General features: G+C 39.1%; 3 protein-coding genes and 1 non-coding gene across 5 annotated transcripts; 2 read left to right on the top strand and 2 right to left on the bottom strand.

Annotated features, from left to right (window-relative positions):
* Nucleotides 1-499: 499 nt before the first annotated feature.
* On the bottom strand, nt 500-10,121 carry plbd1b (phospholipase B domain containing 1b). Of its 2 annotated transcripts, none has more exons than XM_006807299.2 (12): nt 10,107-10,121; nt 9,592-9,734; nt 8,862-9,084; nt 8,532-8,615; nt 7,708-7,849; nt 7,474-7,620; nt 7,002-7,146; nt 3,980-4,180; nt 3,054-3,194; nt 2,785-2,970; nt 2,528-2,634; nt 500-1,234 (listed from the first exon to the last, which is right to left on the bottom strand). In XM_006807299.2, the coding sequence occupies exons 2-12, from the start codon at nt 9,695-9,697 to the stop codon at nt 1,058-1,060; spliced, it is 1,659 nt and encodes a 552-aa protein (XP_006807362.1). In that variant the 5' UTR covers nt 9,698-9,734; nt 10,107-10,121; the 3' UTR covers nt 500-1,057. The 2 variants fall into 2 exon arrangements, with proteins under 2 accessions (XP_006807362.1, XP_006807363.1); XM_006807300.2 differs by having other exon boundaries at nt 8,862-8,964.
* Nucleotides 9,854-9,926, bottom strand: trnar-ccu (transfer RNA arginine (anticodon CCU)). Its single transcript has one exon. It is a non-coding gene; the product is annotated as a tRNA-Arg (tRNA).
* Nucleotides 10,122-10,298: 177 nt separating the features above from the next.
* On the top strand, nt 10,299-12,531 carry cby1 (chibby 1, beta catenin antagonist). The gene is made up of 5 exons (XM_006807301.3): nt 10,299-10,460; nt 10,687-10,785; nt 10,943-11,048; nt 11,181-11,293; nt 11,673-12,531. Exons 1-5 carry the CDS (start codon nt 10,455-10,457, stop codon nt 11,751-11,753), a joined length of 405 nt encoding a protein of 134 aa, XP_006807364.1. The 5' UTR covers nt 10,299-10,454; the 3' UTR covers nt 11,754-12,531.
* Nucleotides 12,532-12,803: 272 nt separating this feature from the next.
* Nucleotides 12,804-16,313, top strand: pdap1a (pdgfa associated protein 1a). Its single transcript, XM_006807302.3, has 6 exons — nt 12,804-12,962; nt 13,845-13,927; nt 14,029-14,103; nt 14,477-14,601; nt 14,689-14,840; nt 15,470-16,313. Exons 1-6 carry the CDS (start codon nt 12,950-12,952, stop codon nt 15,502-15,504), a joined length of 483 nt encoding a protein of 160 aa, XP_006807365.1. The 5' UTR covers nt 12,804-12,949; the 3' UTR covers nt 15,505-16,313.
* The last annotated feature ends 2,749 nt before the right edge of the window (nt 16,314-19,062 follow it).

Below are 19,062 nucleotides of genomic sequence, written 5' to 3'. Positions count from 1 at the left end.
TTACAGGAAGTTAACCACACTATGTCCCAGAGACACTTTCAAAGTAAAAGCTGTAATGGCCGCTACAGAAGAAAATAATCTTTTCTAATCAAGTTTTAAAAATGTTAAATTTTCTCAAGGCAAAAAACAACAACAACAAAAAACTGTCTAGGCTGTCTAGGTTTATACTTCGCTTTTGTCATCTTACACTAATTTAGTAATGAATTTAACCTTCCCTTAGAGACTTTCAGTCTAGTGGTAAAAACACATTAAGAACTGACAAGTAGGTAAGAGTAGTTGAGAAATCCTATTTGTTATGCAGTCAAATGTTGCTTAAAATTGTTACTTGAGTTTATTAATTTTCCCATAGATACTATACATGGCAGTCAAATGTAATTATCATAACTGAGTATTTTTCTCTTTTTTGTCAACCAGATCAGAAACGTGAACCTTTTGTGAATATTTTATTTTGAAAATAACATATTTTCCTTTCATATTTTGCACAAAAACAGTTTTTGCGAATTTTATTTCTGTTTATATAGACAAAATGCACCACAGGTTATAATTAAATTTAGTATAGCTAATATTTTCTTCAACAATGTGCAAACCTGAGTAGATACTGCATAGAATTGAACTCAAAAACAAAAATAGTGTAATTATAATAAATATAAAATGAACAGGATTTTCCTGATGGTTTAAATCCAAACGTTTGTGGAAACTTTACACAGAGTGTTAAAATAGCGCAAACAAGCCCACAATCCTTATGCCAGTTCAGAGTACTCTGTCACTAATAGATAGATGCTGTGAAATAAGACCAACACAACACTACATCACAAACACCTCACTGCATCTAGTGGCATCTAGTTCAGTATACATCATTTTGATCATTTTTAGTTGTTGCTTGTTTTTAAAATGGATTATTAAATTATTAATAAAAAAAACACCAATGTTGGCAAAATAATCAAGTTTTTTACTCTCTGTTTAGCTGCACCAACAAGATTTTCAGTGTTGTGACGCAGGATTTGTGAATTTGAACACAGCTGCACATGGACGCATGGCATCTTCCAGCTCTGTGCTCTTATGGCTTGTCCAGCATGGGCCTCATGGTGATAAAGGGAAAGTTGTACGTGTGGGGGAGTCCCTGATGAATCGTGAAGTTAAAGGACAGCCATGAAAATGGGCGCAGACCCCCCTGGGTTGTGGGGCCATTTATTGCCTCGGCGACCAGCTGGAGCGCCATCTGGTAGTCCGTCACCTATGACACAGAAATGAGGAGGGAACAGGAACATGTGAAAGAAAGGTAATTTAATGCTTCTAATCAAATCTTGTTGCTTCATTTGAAATACTGGCTTCAACCACTGCACAATTTAACTTAAACTGAACTGAACAGAAATCTACACATAATTAATGTGAATGAATCTTATTAACTTTGGCGAGTGTTTTCATATTTTGCCAGCAGCAAATATATTTTTTCACTTAATCTAGGAAATATCTAACAGACAGATTAGCAACAGTGTTTGCACACACATTCACAAATGCTAGAGGTGATAACCTGGCCTTTATTCTAATACCACCAGGTGATATGACTAATATCACCTGGTGGCATATCTTGTTTGGGGCATCTATATTTGGATACTAGATTTACATATCGTTTTATTGTCGCCATATTAGCACTGTGGATCACAGACAGTAGTCTAATAAAAAGATATACTCACTGATTTGTGCATTTCGGTTGTCCTAGACTGATTAACAAGGTGCAAGGTTTGTAATTCACTGTGATATAAAAATGAATGCTAGCTTTAGCAAGTAAAAAACGATTGGTTTTTAAAAAAAAAAAGGTTCTTACTGGATGAGCTCACTCTGCAGTTTTTTATTACAAACAAATACAGAACAGCTGATGGGCAGATCAAACTGAGAATTTGAGGGCAACGCTCAATTCTGTGGTAGCAACTTGTCAATCACAGGTTAGACACGCCCTGAAACACACCCTGATATACTCCCTGTTTTACTCTAATGTAGAGAATCAACATCTTGCTCTATTAAAAACAACACACACCTAGCAACTGAGACCATAAACATATTCATAACATATAAACCATTAACTCCTGCTGGTCATTAAAAAGTATGTGAGGTTTTTCCAGACTCAAGGCTACTTCCATCTTATGTATACAGTCTAACTTGAAGGCTAATTAGCTCACTGACATTAACATTTAGCTTAAAGCACCACTTTGCCTGAAGCCCTGGCTCTTACAGTAAGTTGCAAATCTACAGAGTCTTTCTAAACAAACACAACATATACTGGAAACAGTAAAGTGTAATTAAATGTTGAGAGTGTAACTGAAATAGTTAAACAAATAACAAAAGGAGTAAAGAGAAAAACTGCAGCTTTAAAAAAACAGGGAATTTAAAGGGCATGTGACAGTGGTGACTCATTAACCAAAGGTTATATCGGCAGACAAAAACACAACCAAAACACATGCTGTATTTTGTTTTTATCCTCACGCTGTGACAGAGCTGATTCTGGCCTAATGTGCTGGTGTCCTCTGACCTTAGTGTCGTAGCAGCCCCCTGGCCGTGGCCTCCTTGGTCTGAGGTCGTTGCGGCAGCAGATGGTTTTGCAGGGATGGCCCTTTGAGTAGGGATCTTTCTTGTAGTCTGAAACAGAAGCAGTCTGACGTTTAGTCATGCTGCTTTCACTTTGACGGGAACAAAAATATCCTGGGCTATTTGTGTTTTCTCTGAAGTGCTTTGAGCTCCAGAGCGGACATACAGCGCGAGGAACAATAACCCCGTTGTTTCACCTACTGTTGTATCTCATCATGCGTTTGAGGGAGCTGAGGTCGGACACCTTGGCCTGATCCCTGCGGAGGATTTTAGCTCGGGGACAGAGATCATAGGAGAAGTCTTCCCCGTATCTTTTCCACATCACACTGTACCCACTCAGGTTGTAGATTTCAGCATGAAATGGTATATTGTATGACGGCCAATAACCTGTTAAATGGAGCACACTGGAGGGGGAGGTCACTCAGAAATCAACAACAGCAGTAATCACACAGATACAGGTGGTTTCTTACCTCTGCGTAACGCCCGAGTCTGATCGGAGTGCATGACTTTGCCGGGAATCTGCTCTACAACAGTCAGAGCTCCATCCCTGATGCTTTTACTCAGAGAAATCCTGCTCAGGTCCACCACCATGTACTGGCTGTTATATGTGCCTGAAATACAAAGGAAATACAGATCCACTCCTCCCTGTCCCATGGACACTTGGATTTTGTGTGTCAACAAATATTGGAGGGATTTTGTGAGATGTGGTCCAACTTTATTTACCTTTACTCACTAAAAGACCAATACTGAAGTAATGTAGTCGGTCTAGCTCATGTTGCTGCATGTTAGCGATCCTACTGTAAAATAAAAGCTTACATGTACAGTCTCGCATGCACCTGAGGGATTTGGATCTAGAGAGGGAAGCACATAAACTTTTGGCTTATTAGATACATATTTGCACATGCCATAAAAACCTAAAACATAACCCGATTTGAATGAAATGACATCACGCTCTGCAGGTCACTGCAATAGCTTGGCAGGATGGTGAATCTGAGCGCCAATTCTGCTGTTTGTTAAAGAGCTGTCAGTCTCAAGAACACCCTGTCCTGTTCTCTCCTCTGCCCTCCATAGCAACGTGACGTGAAAGATCAAAGCAGCCTTCCCAATTAACACACACAAGCACTGTGTAATTGAGAAGAACGATGTGTTTGAGAGACTGCTAAATCTCTATGGACATGTGTCCTGTGAATTTTTGCATTGCCAGCATTACGTCTAAAAGCCAGAAGGCAGGGCAATAACAGCATGCATGTGAATTAGTGGCTCCATATTTTTAATTATGTTATTTTTAAAAAGTGATTTGACGGCTGTTTTTCCATATTTGTGGCTTACTTTGGTTTTGAATAAAGCCTCAAAACTCAACCACCGCTTGCCTTAATTGACATCACTGAAATCTCACCTGAGTTGTATCTGGAGAAAACCTGCGCCCACTCCTCTCCGGTGTGCGCAAGACCGTTAGCCAGTCGGACCCTCTGCCAGGCCAGCAGGCTGTGAGGGCTGAGCTGAGAGAACAGAGAGGCATTGAAGACGCCGATGGAGGTCTGAGTCATCAGCAGGCCGCTCCCAAGGAGGTAGAAGTCATCCAGAGACATCAGGAAGCCTGGAGGAGAACACGCAGCAGGTTTCTTTTTGACAGTCAAAGGAGTGGGGGAGGGTTGGGGGTCATTTGATAAAGTTGGAGCAAACAAACGGTGTTGTGATTAGATCATCTGCAACTCTCAACATGCTTAACTTGTATTTATTAGCAAATGGAATAAGTATCTTTAACTCAACCAGTGATTTCTGATTTTTTAAAGGCATTTTAAGGTTTTTTAAGGTACTACAGTAATAATTTGTCAAGTCAAGTGAAACAATCCTGCTTTTTATGATTACGTGTCTTGTTACTTTTATTTATATAGCACATATAAAAAGGGAACAGCGCTTTTAGTTGCTTCTTCACATGTGTGGACCTCTGATTATGTGCTAATGAACTCTGGAAGGAGATGCAGGCTCCTGTTGTGCAATAATAAATATTAATTTGCCAGTTAAGCTGATAAATGAACAGCTCATGTGGGACAGACAGATAAGCAGAGAGGTTTCGCTGTAAATGCATTTTAAAAATCATTTATCTGTTAATTTATTCTGAGGTCTGTTTATTAAAGTGTGGCTTAATCCAAGGTGATTTTCTCCTATCATGACAATAAAGTAATCTGGCCTTGTCTCAAATGACTGCATGCTTCCTGAAATGATTTGCACACAACAATAAAAATGATGTCCCAGTTTCTTTTAGCAAGTCTTTAGCATCTTTTAGCTCAGACGTTTTCAGTTTTCTGGTCTGCAACTTTATTATTTTGATTCACACAGGAAGCTGTTTTTAGCATATAAAATCTGAAAACCCAGTATACAGTATAATGTCTGGACTCAATAACAGCCATACAGTGTTTGTGACCAGCTGGTGAATATGGGTCATCAGTCAGCCCATAAAGTACTACATTTTGTATTTCCCTCAGCATTTAGCTCTGATGAATTGGTGGTGCATTAAAGTATTTATATTTAATGCACCACATGCATTCTAATATTACTCTCTATCCACTTAATACGTAACTGTATGCTAACATGTTTCCCATTGTGGTCACATGTTAGTGCTGTGCTCATCACCAACAAATGTGAGCACTTCAATAAGAGTTTGTGTGTGCTCCTATAATGCCGCAATTTCTCCCAGTAGTAGATGTCACAGCAAATGTGCAAAGAAACTGCAAAACACCCAAGTGATACATCACAAACTCTACAGGCCTCGGTTACCATGTTAAATATTAACATTAAGCACAGTGCAATTAGCAAAAGACTGAACAAGCAGTCTTTCTTTTGGAAGGATTTCCATGAAAGAGCCTCTTCTCTCCAAAAAGACCACCGGAGCATGCCTCAATCTGCAAAATTGTAGCTAAATAAGTCACAAAGCGCTACATTTGCTGAAAACCAAACACAGCATATCAGCACAAACACCTCATACCAACTGTCAACACTGCGGTGGGGGGGGGGTGATCATCTGAGACCTTTGTGGTCACCGAGTCAAGCAAGAACTCCTCTGTGTGCCAAAGTGTTCTAGAGTCAAACGTGACGACATCTGTCCGATAGCTAAAGTTTGGCTCAAATGAGTTCATGCAACATGTCAACAATCCCATGCACAGAAACAAATCTACAACAGAATGGCTAAAAAAAGAAAAGAATGAAAGTTCATAGACCCAGTCAAAGTTCAGACCTCATCCTGACTGAATGCTGTGGCTGTACCTCAGGAGAACGCCCCCAAACCTCAATACACTGAAGAACCTTGTAAAGAACAGTAGATTGAAGTTCCTTCACAGCGATGTGAGAGTCTTTTAAAGTCATAAAGAAAACAATTATTTCAAGTTATTGCTGTTAAAGGTGCTTTTCATGGCACTCCATGCTATGCTGTGAAAACTTTATTTTCATGTGACTTCATAACTTTTGTTAAAGATATGAATATCACGCTCATGAATCGCAAGTACCAGAAGTGTTATCAGCATTCCTTTTCCGATTGCGTGTATTATAATTATTTCAAGTTTCAACTTGCCATACTACTTTTATGATAACACCAGGTAGAATTACTCTATACTACTTTGTATTCTATACATTGAAAGGAAAAATAATAAGCTCCTCTGAAAAAACACATCCAACTCCTGCACTAGAAGTACAACTGCCTCTTCTGCTGGAGGTGTTATTAACAATAGAAGCCAGATGTCTTTGAATATTTCCACCACTGAGACTGCCCAGCATCTCTTCTTGTTCTCATGGTGCTGACCTGCAGTGCATGATAAATCCTCAGTTAGTTTGAGGGGAAGCAGCTTAGGAAGGCCGCAGGGTGCTGACCCCATTGTATTTCATCTCTTTGTTTCAATATAGTGAGGTGATATCCTTGGCCTGCTGCTCTCTAAATATAGAGCTTTAAAACCACTTGTGTCCTGATAGGACTGTAGTCCACAAGAGGATTTTTTTATGGCCTGGTCCACTTGACAAATCTTTGGCCACAAAATTTCTCAGTCTCCTCTAACTCTACAGCGAGGGGAGTGTAGCTCCGTTCGAGCATGTGCGTAAACACACATGGGATTCAGTGTTTTCTCATTACTGCCTAAGCTGCATGCTTTGCAGGAGAATTATGTCGAGTAGGAAATGTTCATTGGGGATTTGGGTTAATTCCTAGATGTCAGTGTTCATATTTTCCCTTGTGGATTAAGGATAAGAAGTTCACCTCCCCTCGGAGCTTTTGCAAGAAAGAAGTGACGTCTGTTCTTTGAAAAACCCTCTTCTTCTGCAAATCGATCTTTTTTTCTCGAGACACATTGGTTATTTGAGTATATTTATGCATATAAGTGTGCGGTTGTGCGGCTCTTATACTGTATGTGATATAGTGGGAGTGTGTGTACCAGGGTAGCTGCTGAACGACATCTTTCCAGTGGCTACGTGTGTGTCAGACACCTTGAAGTCCCAGTGTTTATAGATACGCATGGTGGCTGCATAAGTATACCAGCTAGAGTGGCCGACTAGCAGGTTCTCAAAGCCTGGAAGAACCTGAGACACAGAGAAGAGAGAGAGAAACATCTATATTTTTAAAAGAAACAAGATACAATCACTGAATCATAAAAGAAAGAGTTTAACGTGGATGCAACTTTATTAAGATACATTAAAGGGGTCTTAAAAAATCCAGTAGCACACATCCATTTGAACTTTGTTCCATAGATTGGTGTATGTGAAAGAGGAAATAAGCCCCTTGCAATGGCCTTTTACACTCATCTAAAAGAAGAAAATCCTGCTTACAGAGGCCAATTAAAGCAGTTAGGTTTGTGTTGAGGTTTTCCCAAGGGCTCCCTCACATGAGCCAAATGAGCTTTGCCTAACCTTTATGAGAGCTGTGCAGTGGCCCATTCCAGGCATCCTGAAAGCGCCGGACCCTGCGGAGGAGTTGGAGCGAGGTGTCAAAGCTGGGACAAGATCCAAGAGGTCACCGACACCATTTAGAAACTGGACCGTGAACGCTGATAGAGGCTGCGCAGGAGGGAAAGAGCAAGTGGCAAGAGATCCATGAAATGAGTGTGACAACTCTCTCACAACCACAAACACACACATACACACCTCCCTGTGTTTGCTTTTGGCCCACAGTGCAGCTCCTGCGTGGAGTCCATCCAGCTGAGCCAGGAGCAGTCCCATATGCCTCCACAAGGGGTCACTGTTTCTCCTGAGCTTCACCTGCTCTCTGGCCCACTGGTCTTGTTTGCTGGGGTTTATTCAAATTTTAGAATCAACGTTTGTCTCTTGATGGTGCAGTTTTACATCACTCTAACAATCAATAGGTGCATAAATATAATTAGTCAATTCTGTATAGACAGTTGACAGTTATGAGGCACTATGTATATGTATATAAAAGATGGATGTAGACGTCCGCTGCCTAAAAGAGTCTTGTAAAGTTTTCAACTAAGCTTTGCGATCTTTGGTGTTTTGCTGTCTTGAACCCAGGTGTGGCGGGTAAGGTGTGAATATGACAGAGAACTGACGCATACCACTGCATGCTTTGTATTTACACAGCTGTGAATGAGAAAGTATTTGACTTTCAGAGCAACGACCACATCAACAGAATTTATCAAGTAAGACTTAAGACGGAGCCCATAAACTTAGTGTTTCCTGAGGTCACAGATTAAGTGAGCATTAAGATAATTTCCCTAGACTTCTACACAGTCTTTGTGCCAACAGGAGAGTCACCTCCTGCAGGCTATTAAAAGCAGAGAAGGGCTACACCCATCTTTTATATACACTCTGTGCACAATACTGGTTAATCAAGCCTCTGAAAAAGCATCTTGAAGGCAATGGAAAACAAAGAGAAACGCTTATGAATCCAGTATTAGACATGGGATTACTCTTAGCTTAATCCATGGCTTTGATTTGATATAATTTAACACTACCTCAAAAAGTTTTTCAAGGGCTCCAGAACCTTTTCATCCTTGATCAGCTGAGGGTACATGTTGGAGTAATGACTGAACATCTGTCTGCAATGGAAGGAGAATAAGCAGTGACGGATTAACCCACATAAAAGCAGTCCACATGTTACAGCCAGAGCTAGCAGCTACACCTAATAAGAAATGTAATCAAAGTGTAACGATATATTAACTGAAGTTGACCTGTATCTGCATTAGGTGTCAGACTTCATTGCTGCCACATGATTGGCTCACTTGAAAATTGCATTTATAGTGCTTAGTGTATTTTCATGCTTGCACTTAGCCTGTGCTGCTCACCCAGCAGTGAGGTAACCTTCCAGGTAGCCAGCCAAGAAGAAAGTGGTCTCATCTTCCTGAGTGATTCCTCCATAGCCTGCATTGATCTCCAGGATGCCCCATCCTGAGAGGAGCAGAGTGTCATTGAAGTACCCATAGGCTTCCCCCTCTGTCTCCATCAACCCCTCCTTCAGGATCACACTTTTCTGGGCAGCATCCCAGTGCACAGTGGCCTCTTGGAGCTCTACCATTGTAGAAGGATGGGTTACATGCTTGAGGTTAGATAACACACATTATGTAAGATAATGTCATGACACCGATAGAATAATTACAACAGCTTTCTCATGTGTTGCTATTTTCTGTCAAATTAATATTATTTGCATATTAATATTATAAGGACACTAACACAACGTTGTGTTCGTGTCGTTGCTTGAATATACAAGCATTTTTTTTCAACTTACATTTGTTAACATAAGTGTTACAAAAACATTTTTAAATAAGAAAACGTGTTTAAATGCATTTAAATGGCTATGGTATTTCGAGTTACATGTTCAAATCGTGTTACATTTCAAAACTGTTAAATTTAGCCGGGAGAGAACAAAGTAACTGTCCATTAAAGAAAAGCTATATAAGATATAACCATGCGCCTTCTTTTATAGCGGTAAAGATATTTATTTTGTGTTTAGCGGACTTATAGGGATATAAAATTGGTTCCCGCCGTGTACAGACACGCCACAGTAAGGTTACTCACGGTAAGTTTGGAGCTTGACGTTCGCTCTTCTGAATACATCCGTGGATTTTACAGATACAGCTAAGGTGCTCAGCAGTACGCAGAGTGCCATTCTGCGTTCTTCCATGTCAGCCGTGGAAGTCTGTGCTCTGCCTGCCTCTCGCCTAGTTAGACACACATATTCTTCAAACGTATTAGGATTTATATATGAAGATTTTCTTCTACAGACAACGAAGCACTTAAACTGTGTCTAAGGTGCTTGTTACGATAGCGAAAAGAAGAACACCCCAGATGGGACTCGAACCCACAATCCCTGGCTTAGGAGGCCAGTGCCTTATCCATTAGGCCACTGGGGCCGTGTACAAAGCGAGGCGGGGCCAGTATATTATATAACCTATTGAAATAGTGTTTCATTATCTGTACTTTTTGTACATTATCACTATCTGCATTGTGCTGTTCATAATAGTCAATTTAATGTATGGAGTTATTTTTTTAATTATATGAGCTCATCCGAATAAAATATTAAAGCGTCGTACCCCAAAGACGGTAAAAGATCACCATGGTGACGTTCCGTTACACGGGTTGTTCCATTATCATTCATAAACAGGAAGATCTTATGAAATTCTAACTAGTAGCTATTAAAATGTGAATACGATACCCCCCTCCCCCCCCCCCAAAAAAAAAAAAAAAAGCTGTAAGACGATGGATTAAATTTTAGTTTCTTTAAGGGTATTATGGTGGACATTTTTTCCCGAATAGTTTGTGCGAAAGTCGTGGAATGTTTCAGGATTGCCCACTTTGGACAAATGGAAAATTCGCACTTGCGCAGTGCCAAGCATGTTCTGCGAGAAACGGATACAGGCCAACTTAAATAAATACCCTGTATGGAGGTAAATATGTTAGTTGTATATTTAAATTGAAACAGCATTACCTAAATACTCTGAGAGGCAGGGGATAATTTCATTAAATTGTGAGTTATAAGTGATTCACGCAGCTAGCCACCTAGCATTGATTTGGTCGTGCACCGCTAACGATGGTAAACACAGTGAGAAGCTAGGTGAAGCTAGCGTTATCTTAAAAACTGTAATTCTCATTCGGGTGCCGTCTCTGATCTAGGACCTTAAAAAATCTCTGAGGATGCCTCTGTTTGGAAACCCATTTAGTCCTAAAAAGGTTCCTCCACGTAAATCCGCCTCCTTGTCCAGCCTCCACACGGTGAGCTAATTAATTTTAGCATCATTCACACACTGGAAACACAGTTGTACAGCACGTTTGGGGAGGGGGAGAGAGAGAGAGAGAGAGAGTGTTAATCTGCATAACATCCTGAGAGATAGCATTAACCGTTATTTATACCCTTTTATCTTTTTTTTAGTTGGATCGTTCAACTCGAGAAATAGAGCTGGGCCTTGAGTATGGCCCTCCTGTGATGAACATTGGAGGTCAGGTCTTGAAATTTGAAGAGGGACAGTGGATTACAGGTAATGGGTTTTCTGAATAATTACCTTTTAGTTCTCTCTCTCTTTGTGTGTGTGTGTGTGTTATTATCAACGTCTGGTTCCTTGTGGCCAACACAACATAAACTCTGTTTTTTTTCTCCTTTGTGAAACCAGAATCTGGTGGAAATGTGTCTAGTAGGGAAGTTCAGCAGCTTAAGAAAAAGAATATCCAGCTGGAGGAAGAGAATAACGTATTAAAACTAAAGATTGAACTTCTCCTGGATATGGTAAGATCAATTGTCATTACATTGTGAGTAATATTATGGATGCAATATTAGGCTCTGAGGTAGGAAAGTTTTTTTGCCTCCTCTGTAAAGCTGTTATAACTGCATAATACTGCTTTTTTTATAGGCTGCATATTATATTTAGTTATAAATGTAATTACCAGTTCATTCACTTATGTAACCCTTACTTTTTCTTTTACTTGGCTTTTGTTTATATCTTATGAACTTTTATTATATAGTTCCTATGTAGAGCACTTTGTTTCAGCTGTGGTTGTTTTAAAGTGCTTTATAAATAAAGGTGATGATGATGACGATAATGATGATGATAACCCGGTTTGTCGCAGAATGAGTAAAATTGTGATCTTTAATCTTTTCCTTCAAGTTAACGGAGACTACCGTAGAGTATCACCTGATGGAGAAAGAAGTGGAAGAAGTCAAGACTCAACATCGAAGGAAAAAATGACAGATCTGATCTAGTGCCTCCATTGAATAAAGCTTTTTCTTCCAAGTAAATATTTTTGTATCGATAGATAACAGGACAAAAGTAATTATATCATCCATTTTTCTCACAATGAGGATTCTTGTGTGTTACATTTTACTCTTTATTTTCCACTTACTGTGTGTTTTCTGTTTTTAATTTGTTGAATTATTTCACCTTAAAAACCTTCTTTGTTCAATACAGCCAATTTTCTACACTTTGTACATCTGTATGTGATGTAAAACCTGCTTTTTAATTTAATTTTTTTTTTCTATTTTCTCTTTGGATTAAAAGTAAACTCCATTGACAAAAGGCATTTCTTTTTGTTTGACTTTCGGTTTTTAGAAAATAACATTTGTGAATTGTTGGATTCATAGAAGCTCTAAAAATATACATTAGAAAGAAAAAATTAAGAAAAGTAAGGCTTCATTCACTATTACAGCTTTTCATTCAGCTCCACATCCAAATAGAGCAAAACCCTCATATACAGTATGCCTTCCATATACTTACTGAGTAACTTTTGGGTGGTCAGAATTATTTATAAGTATTTTTAATACATAGCATACAGGGCTTCATTTTTTGTACATTGTTTTTTTTTTTTATTTAACTAACAAACGGAATAAAAACATGCTTTTGAAACAGGCTCAAACCCGTGAAAGGAAAAGGGAAACCGGAGGTGTTAGATTTAATTCTTCTATTAGTTTTAGTAGTGCATAAACCTGCACAAACTCTGAGGCAGTATCTGTATCTTGAATGTCAGCTTCTCCTTCCCAACCGACCAATAAAGCCTGATTTATGCATGAATTATGTTGTTCAGTTAGTCATAAGTGTTTATTGAGCTCTGTATAAAATTCAAATAATCAAATATATGATTATGGTTTTATTTATTTATGCATTATTATATTATTAAACAGATAAGCGTTACATGCCAGTTTTATGAATGATTTAAGTCTCTTTATCCAATTGGTCAATGCACCTTTCAATCAAATGCGCAGTGCAGCTCATAGTCCCAAGTACGCATGCGTACGTCTCCGCGAGCGAAAGAGGCGTCTGCCAATAGCGGGAGAGACGAAGTACTTTTTATTCTTTTCATCTAGCACTTTAAATCACCGGCGTTTCGAGTGAACTGTTGTGTTATTCTTTGACGTTGTGGTGGACTTTTATAGAACTCACCTATAACAATGCCTCGTGGTGGTAAGTATTAAAACGAAAATTCACATAATGTGCCTGTTTTTGCGAGTACATTTTAGCTAGCGGATCATTAGCCCTTTGAATTCACACATGCTTAGCATGTTTAGCATGCTACATAGTTAGCATAATGTAATGTGCCGGTAAGAACGGTTTATTAAAGGCACCAGAGACGTACCGATATCCAATTATTTATTTGTTCTCACGTGAGCTCAGATGACGACTTGGTGTTAACTTAAACCTCAATAGTCTTTTTTTGTTTTGTTTTTTGGTTGCTTGCTTTCAACCGCTAATACCATGCGCAGAGAAGAAAGCATCCGGGTCAGTGTACATACATAATCAGTTATTGAAATTTCTATTTGGAGGTTGTCTTCGTACCAGTTTACCATCACAAATATATGGTCAAACTATTCGGGGTTTTTTTTCTTTGTCGGTACATCCTTCTAAGTCGTCGGCTGTTAGATTTGCCGGTGAGGGGAGCTGGCCCTCTGTAAACGTCAGTGTGACTCATCGGCGCTCACGGTATCTTCTCTTCACGCAGCAGGCTGTGTGGATTTCTGAAGTCAGGTTGTGAATTGTGTCATCAGCCAAAGATAGCTCTGGGCACTTGTTCTCAAACATAGGGCTACATGGTGAGAGAGAACCAGTATTTTCATAGTTGTGTCTACCCAGTGATTAACTTTGCAGGTTACTTATAAGTTATTACCCCTGGCCCAAATAGCTGATTGTATTCTCAGAATGTTAATTCTGTTCATCTGGATGCAGCATTTTCAGTGGGAGCACGCTTTTGTCACTTATTCAAACGACTTGTTTAATGGAGGAGAGTAGACATATGTTGCTAATAGATGCAGTCTTTTTGCTACTGACAGCTTAAAAATTGTCTTGCAGGGAAAAAGGGCCACAAGGGCCGCGGGAAGCAGTTCAGCAACCCTGAAGAGATTGATCGTCAGATGAGAGCCCAGCGAGAGATGGTGAGTGAAAATTGTTGGGGTTTTTTGTTTGTTTGTTTTTTATAAAAAATATTTGATTACCTTAAAAGACATTAAGTATGACTGTATGTGTATTTTAACAGGAAGAAAATGGTGGTGCAGAGAAAGAGGGCTCTTCAGAGTCTGAGGAGGAGAGCAGCAGCGACGACGAGTCTGAGGTGAATGTGTTATTAATTTGTCAGTGGGTGTTTGTGTGAGAACCTGAAAATGCATCTTTTTTGTTTTTCACTGAATGCTTACTGTCAACAGCACCGTTTAGACAAATATTCCTTTTCCTTAGTCTGAGCGTGTTTCAACAGGGCACAGATCTGAACTGACCAACAGTCACACACAGATATGTTGTATACATTTGGCACCACACCATAAATAACATGATGGACGAAGAAATGTCTTTATAGGAAAACAACTACACCCAAATGATTCATTACAACTACAGCAGTACACGGTTCTTAAAGGTAGTTTGTGTAGAGAATTTGATGCAAGCCCTGTCATAGTGATTGGTGTTACAAAGGTTTTTCTTTCTTTGTGTAGGTTAGAAAGAGGAGTGGAGTGGAGGGGCTTATTGAGATTGAGAATCCCAATCGTGTCGCTCAGAAGAGCAAAAAGGTAGCTGAAGTAGACGTCAGCGCTCCCAGAGAGCTTTCTCGCAGGGAGAGGTGGGTGTCAAACAAAAGATGTTTTGGTTTGTGCTTCATACCTTTTCAAGGGGACTAAATATTACTATCTTAATGTATCTTTTTCAGGGAAGAGATAGAAAAGCAGAAATCAAAAGAGCGCTACATGAAACTTCATCTTGAGGGTAAGACTGAGCAGGCCAGAGCTGATCTCGCCAGACTGGCAATCATCAAGAAACAGAGGGAGGAGGCTGCCAAGAAGCGAGACGAACTCAGGAAAGGTGAGAATAGTGAAAATTGTGCAGTGTGGAGAAAGTATACATCTTGCTGCTCATTTAAATAGCTGCTTTAAAAAAATATGTTGTTTCTGAAAATGTGCATGAGTGCACAGAACCACAGATTTATCCAAGATTTATTTCAAACTACATCTCTGTAACATCTCTAAAAGTTTGTAGATAACAATCTATCTGTCTGGAGCAGAGTGACTGCATCATGCTTGTTTCTGTGGCTTTTATATTGTGAGTAATGGAGCACTTTGCATCCTCAGTGAGTTGAGCTGCAACACAAAAGCTCCAGAACATAATTCAACATACCCTCTCTGGCTTGGGGCTGTAAGAGGATATGAGATTTGTTTGTACAGGGGGAAAAAAAACGTTCTGTGTAGACAAAGTGTTGTACTGCCAGAGAATACAAATGCATTTTTCTTAAATGAGGCAGGGCAGGAACTTCTAAGAAAGCGCCAGGATGTCAGATGTTTGCAAGGCTTGATGCTTTAGTGTGCCGTTCTCATAATTACAATAACCAGCAGGAGACTTCATGACTCAGATTGTTTGGATGGGTTTTATGGAAATGTTTAGCACTTTGAAACTCAAAGCTTTGCACTGTTTTCTTTTTTGTCATTTTTCATCAGAGAAAGAAGTGGAAGAAGCCAAAGCAAAGCGCTAGTCCTCCACCTGAAAGCTTCGCCATGTACTTCACTCTCAGAGGGATGGAGGGAGAAGCAGAGGAGAACGGGGAGGGGACCATTATGGGTAGTGTCAGATCAGGACTGCTCTTAAACTCCTGTACCTCATTTTAAATCAGAAGTTCGTGGGGCTTCCACGGCAAGAGAAAACAGGTGGAACATAACAGGATGAAGAGAAATGGAACATTTGGAATGCCTCCAGTTTTCTTTAAAACTCCTTCAAGGTTCCAGAGGAGACAATCGCAGGTTTTCCAAGTGCTTCACAGCCTCTTCATTGTTCCACACCTACCAGGTTTTTAATTCAAAAGCTGCTGAAGTTATTTGCATTCCTTTTGATTTGTGCATTTTTTTTAAACAAGATTACCTAATAGAAGTTTACTGGTCATGTAAAATTGAGCATGCATGAGGATTTCTTTGGTGCTTTTCTTTTTCTCCAGTTTTAACTGTTTTGTAAGAACGCAAATCAGCGACAGGAGAAGGAAAGAACATTATTAAACACATGAACTGATATAGGAAATACACTCTGGATTTTACTACTTTGTTCTAGGTTTAAAATGGTATGCTGCAGCTCAGTTATCAGAAATCAGTTGAGTTGATATTTTGCATAAACGTTTTCTCATTCTTTTCACTCCATTAGAGTAAAATCAAAACTTCCAGACAATATTGTCCCATTTTTTTCCCCAGTTTGCCATTGATATGAAAACAGATTTTTAATTGGAAATTTACAGAGTGGAAATAATTGGCTGTTGTCTCCATCACATCCTTTAAAATATATATATATTTTTTTTTTTTGGGGGGGGGGGGGGGGGGGGGGTGATGATGTATCTGTATTTAAAAGTTTAATCTGAAACATCCTCAGTATTTTTGGCCTTACGCTGTTTCTAGTGACAGCTTCTGTATTTCTGTAGCAGAGTGTGTCTTTTGTCGCCTTGTTAAAGTTTACATGACACCAGCTCACTGTTTTTTCTTCTGTAGGTAAAGTGCTACAGTTAACATACACATACTTTCTTAGGTACATTACCACTCAGCAGTAATGCACTTATATACTTAAGCACCTCTAAAAACAGCTTCCAGATGATGGCCCGGCTCCTCTCACGGAGCAAAAAAAACCCCCGAATGTTATTAACTTCACAAAGAGGATTTTCTGCAGGGCAGCTGAATTGTCTAGACTGAACAGGTGAACATAATAAATTGATCATTATGTGGTGAGTTGGAAATTGTCTTGAACAAAATTATGGTGTTTTCTACGATGTTCACTGGACAAACTGTTGAAACCACGAGGTGTAAGAGATGTTTTCCCTCATGTATTTGAAGTGATTTGAAACAATAAACTGATCAGCTGGGTTGCTGCATCTAATTTAAACTGCAAGCATTGGACTGTTTCATCTGCTCACCTAACACGGTAAAACATGTTGTTATGATAAACAGATTAATTTGGATTGGCCTGAAAGTAATAGCGCACTTGTGCCAGATGCCAAACTATGTCCAGTTCCGTACAAACGTCTCAAGCCACTCCTAATTGAAAACGTATATATGATAATAGGTAAATGGGTGCAGTGATTAAATATAATATGCAAAAATAAATGCAGTAAATGAGGCAAAACAGTTTATACGATTCTAACGAGCTTGAAAATCAGTATTCGGGGTGAGTGCCTTTATTCTTCAACACATCCTGAACTCTCAGGCACCTTTCTTGTCATTTCTTTAAGTAGTCTTCAGGAATAGATCTCCAGGTTTCTTGAAGGACATTCAAAGGTCTTTGTTCTGCTGTTTGTCAAGATGATCCCACACTACATCGATAATGTCGAGGTCTGGACTCTGGGGCGACCAATCCATGACTTATAGTGCTCCATTGTCTGTGTGTTTGGGATCATTGTCATACTGAAAAATTAAGCTGTTACCAATCAAGACACTTTCTGTATGGTATTGCATCATGAATCAAAATCAAATGGTGCTTTTTTGCATCAAGAATTCCATCAATTTTGACAGGATCCTCAAAATCAGCTTAAATGCAACCCCGAACCACAACAGAGCATCCTCGTTTTTCAGATGGTTTTAGACACAGACTATACGTCTCCTGAGTTATATTTTACTGTATTATACCTGTTAAACTGTGTTATCTTTGGTATTTTTCATGGCTTCAGCTAAAAAATTGAAAAAATGTTTCTTTAATTTTTTTCCTGATAGGTTGTTAGTAACAAAATACCTAAAGATACAACTTAAATATCATACTTCATATGCAGACACAACACTAGTTTATTCTTTGAGCTGAGTTACTACTCAAGGTTGCCTTAAAGCATGACCAAAAAACCAAAAAAGTCTGGTGTGGAGCGAGGGGTTGCTCAAAATGTTTGCGCAGTGCTGTATGAAACCCAGTGTTGCAGAAATGTAATTTGACTCGAAGCCAAAAGAAATGGTCAGGAAACTGCTAAAAATAAAGACTCAGTTTGTTTGTCATGTGCATTTTGACAATGCTGCCACCAGGCTGTAGCACGTGGCAGTTGAGGGCTGGAGGGTTGGAAGGTATTTTGGAGCAAAATATAGCAACATTTTTAAGCGTATTGCATTTCACTGCAAATCCTACACGTGCAGTTTTTAACCCCCAGCGAAAGAAAATAAAGATCATTTATCTACTGTTTGCAAAACACTACACAAGTAACAGAATAATATCACAAAATAACATCAGAAAAACATAATGGCTGTGATAAGCTGATTTCATGTGCCTCCTAATTGAGTTATGAAGTGCATTTCGTTAAAATCGCAATGTTGATCTACAAACTTTAAAGTGATGTTTTAAGTGGAAACAACAAGTACAGTAATGTTTAATTTTTTTAAAGGCATCATTATTCATTTCTAGTTAATTCATGGGATTAACGTGTCCTTACTGTAGTTTTTGCTTTTGGTAACAGATTTCGTACTAAGAGTGTCTGAGCCCAAACAGGAAGGGTAGAGCCCTTTGTGACTGCTTGCCTAAATCTAAAGTCAAAGTGAAACAAGAAGAATAAAAACATCCATGTGCCATGAATGGAGACATGATTTGCAATCACCATAAATTTAAGAACAATAAATCCCAAATTATAAGAATGGTTCTCGAATCCAGAAACGGAGCTAAAAGGATGAGTAAAGTAACTTCAGACACGATTAAAAGCGCTTATTTGACGCTAAATTTAAAGAGACTGCAGAAAGTCAGTGCTGTGTTTACAAAACAACAACAACCAAAAAAATCCAAAAGATCTAAAAATGTTAACCGCAAAGGAAGCAGACTACCTGAAGCAAAAATTAAAATGCCCAGATTTTTAAAGAGGAATAGAGTGGACTCATTAAAATGGAAATAACTTTTAAGCTGACAGGAAAAAAATGTTACAAACAGCAGCTCAGTTTCCTCTTTTGGCCATTTCACATCCTTTTTACCTTAGTTTACAGAACTACACATTAACCACAGCCGTGCCTGAAGCCTATTTTAAGTGGGCGAGCATCATTCTAATTACAAGATGCAACAAACAAACGCAGCGCTGCACAAATTATTCCTCATGAGATAT

The sequence above is a fragment of the Neolamprologus brichardi genome, chromosome 8, assembly GCF_056152115.1.
Source record: "Neolamprologus brichardi isolate AB-2024 chromosome 8, ASM5615211v1, whole genome shotgun sequence".
NCBI classification, from domain to species: Eukaryota; Metazoa; Chordata; class Actinopteri; order Cichliformes; family Cichlidae; genus Neolamprologus; species Neolamprologus brichardi.
This window is presented reverse-complemented; position numbering and strand designations above follow the sequence as displayed.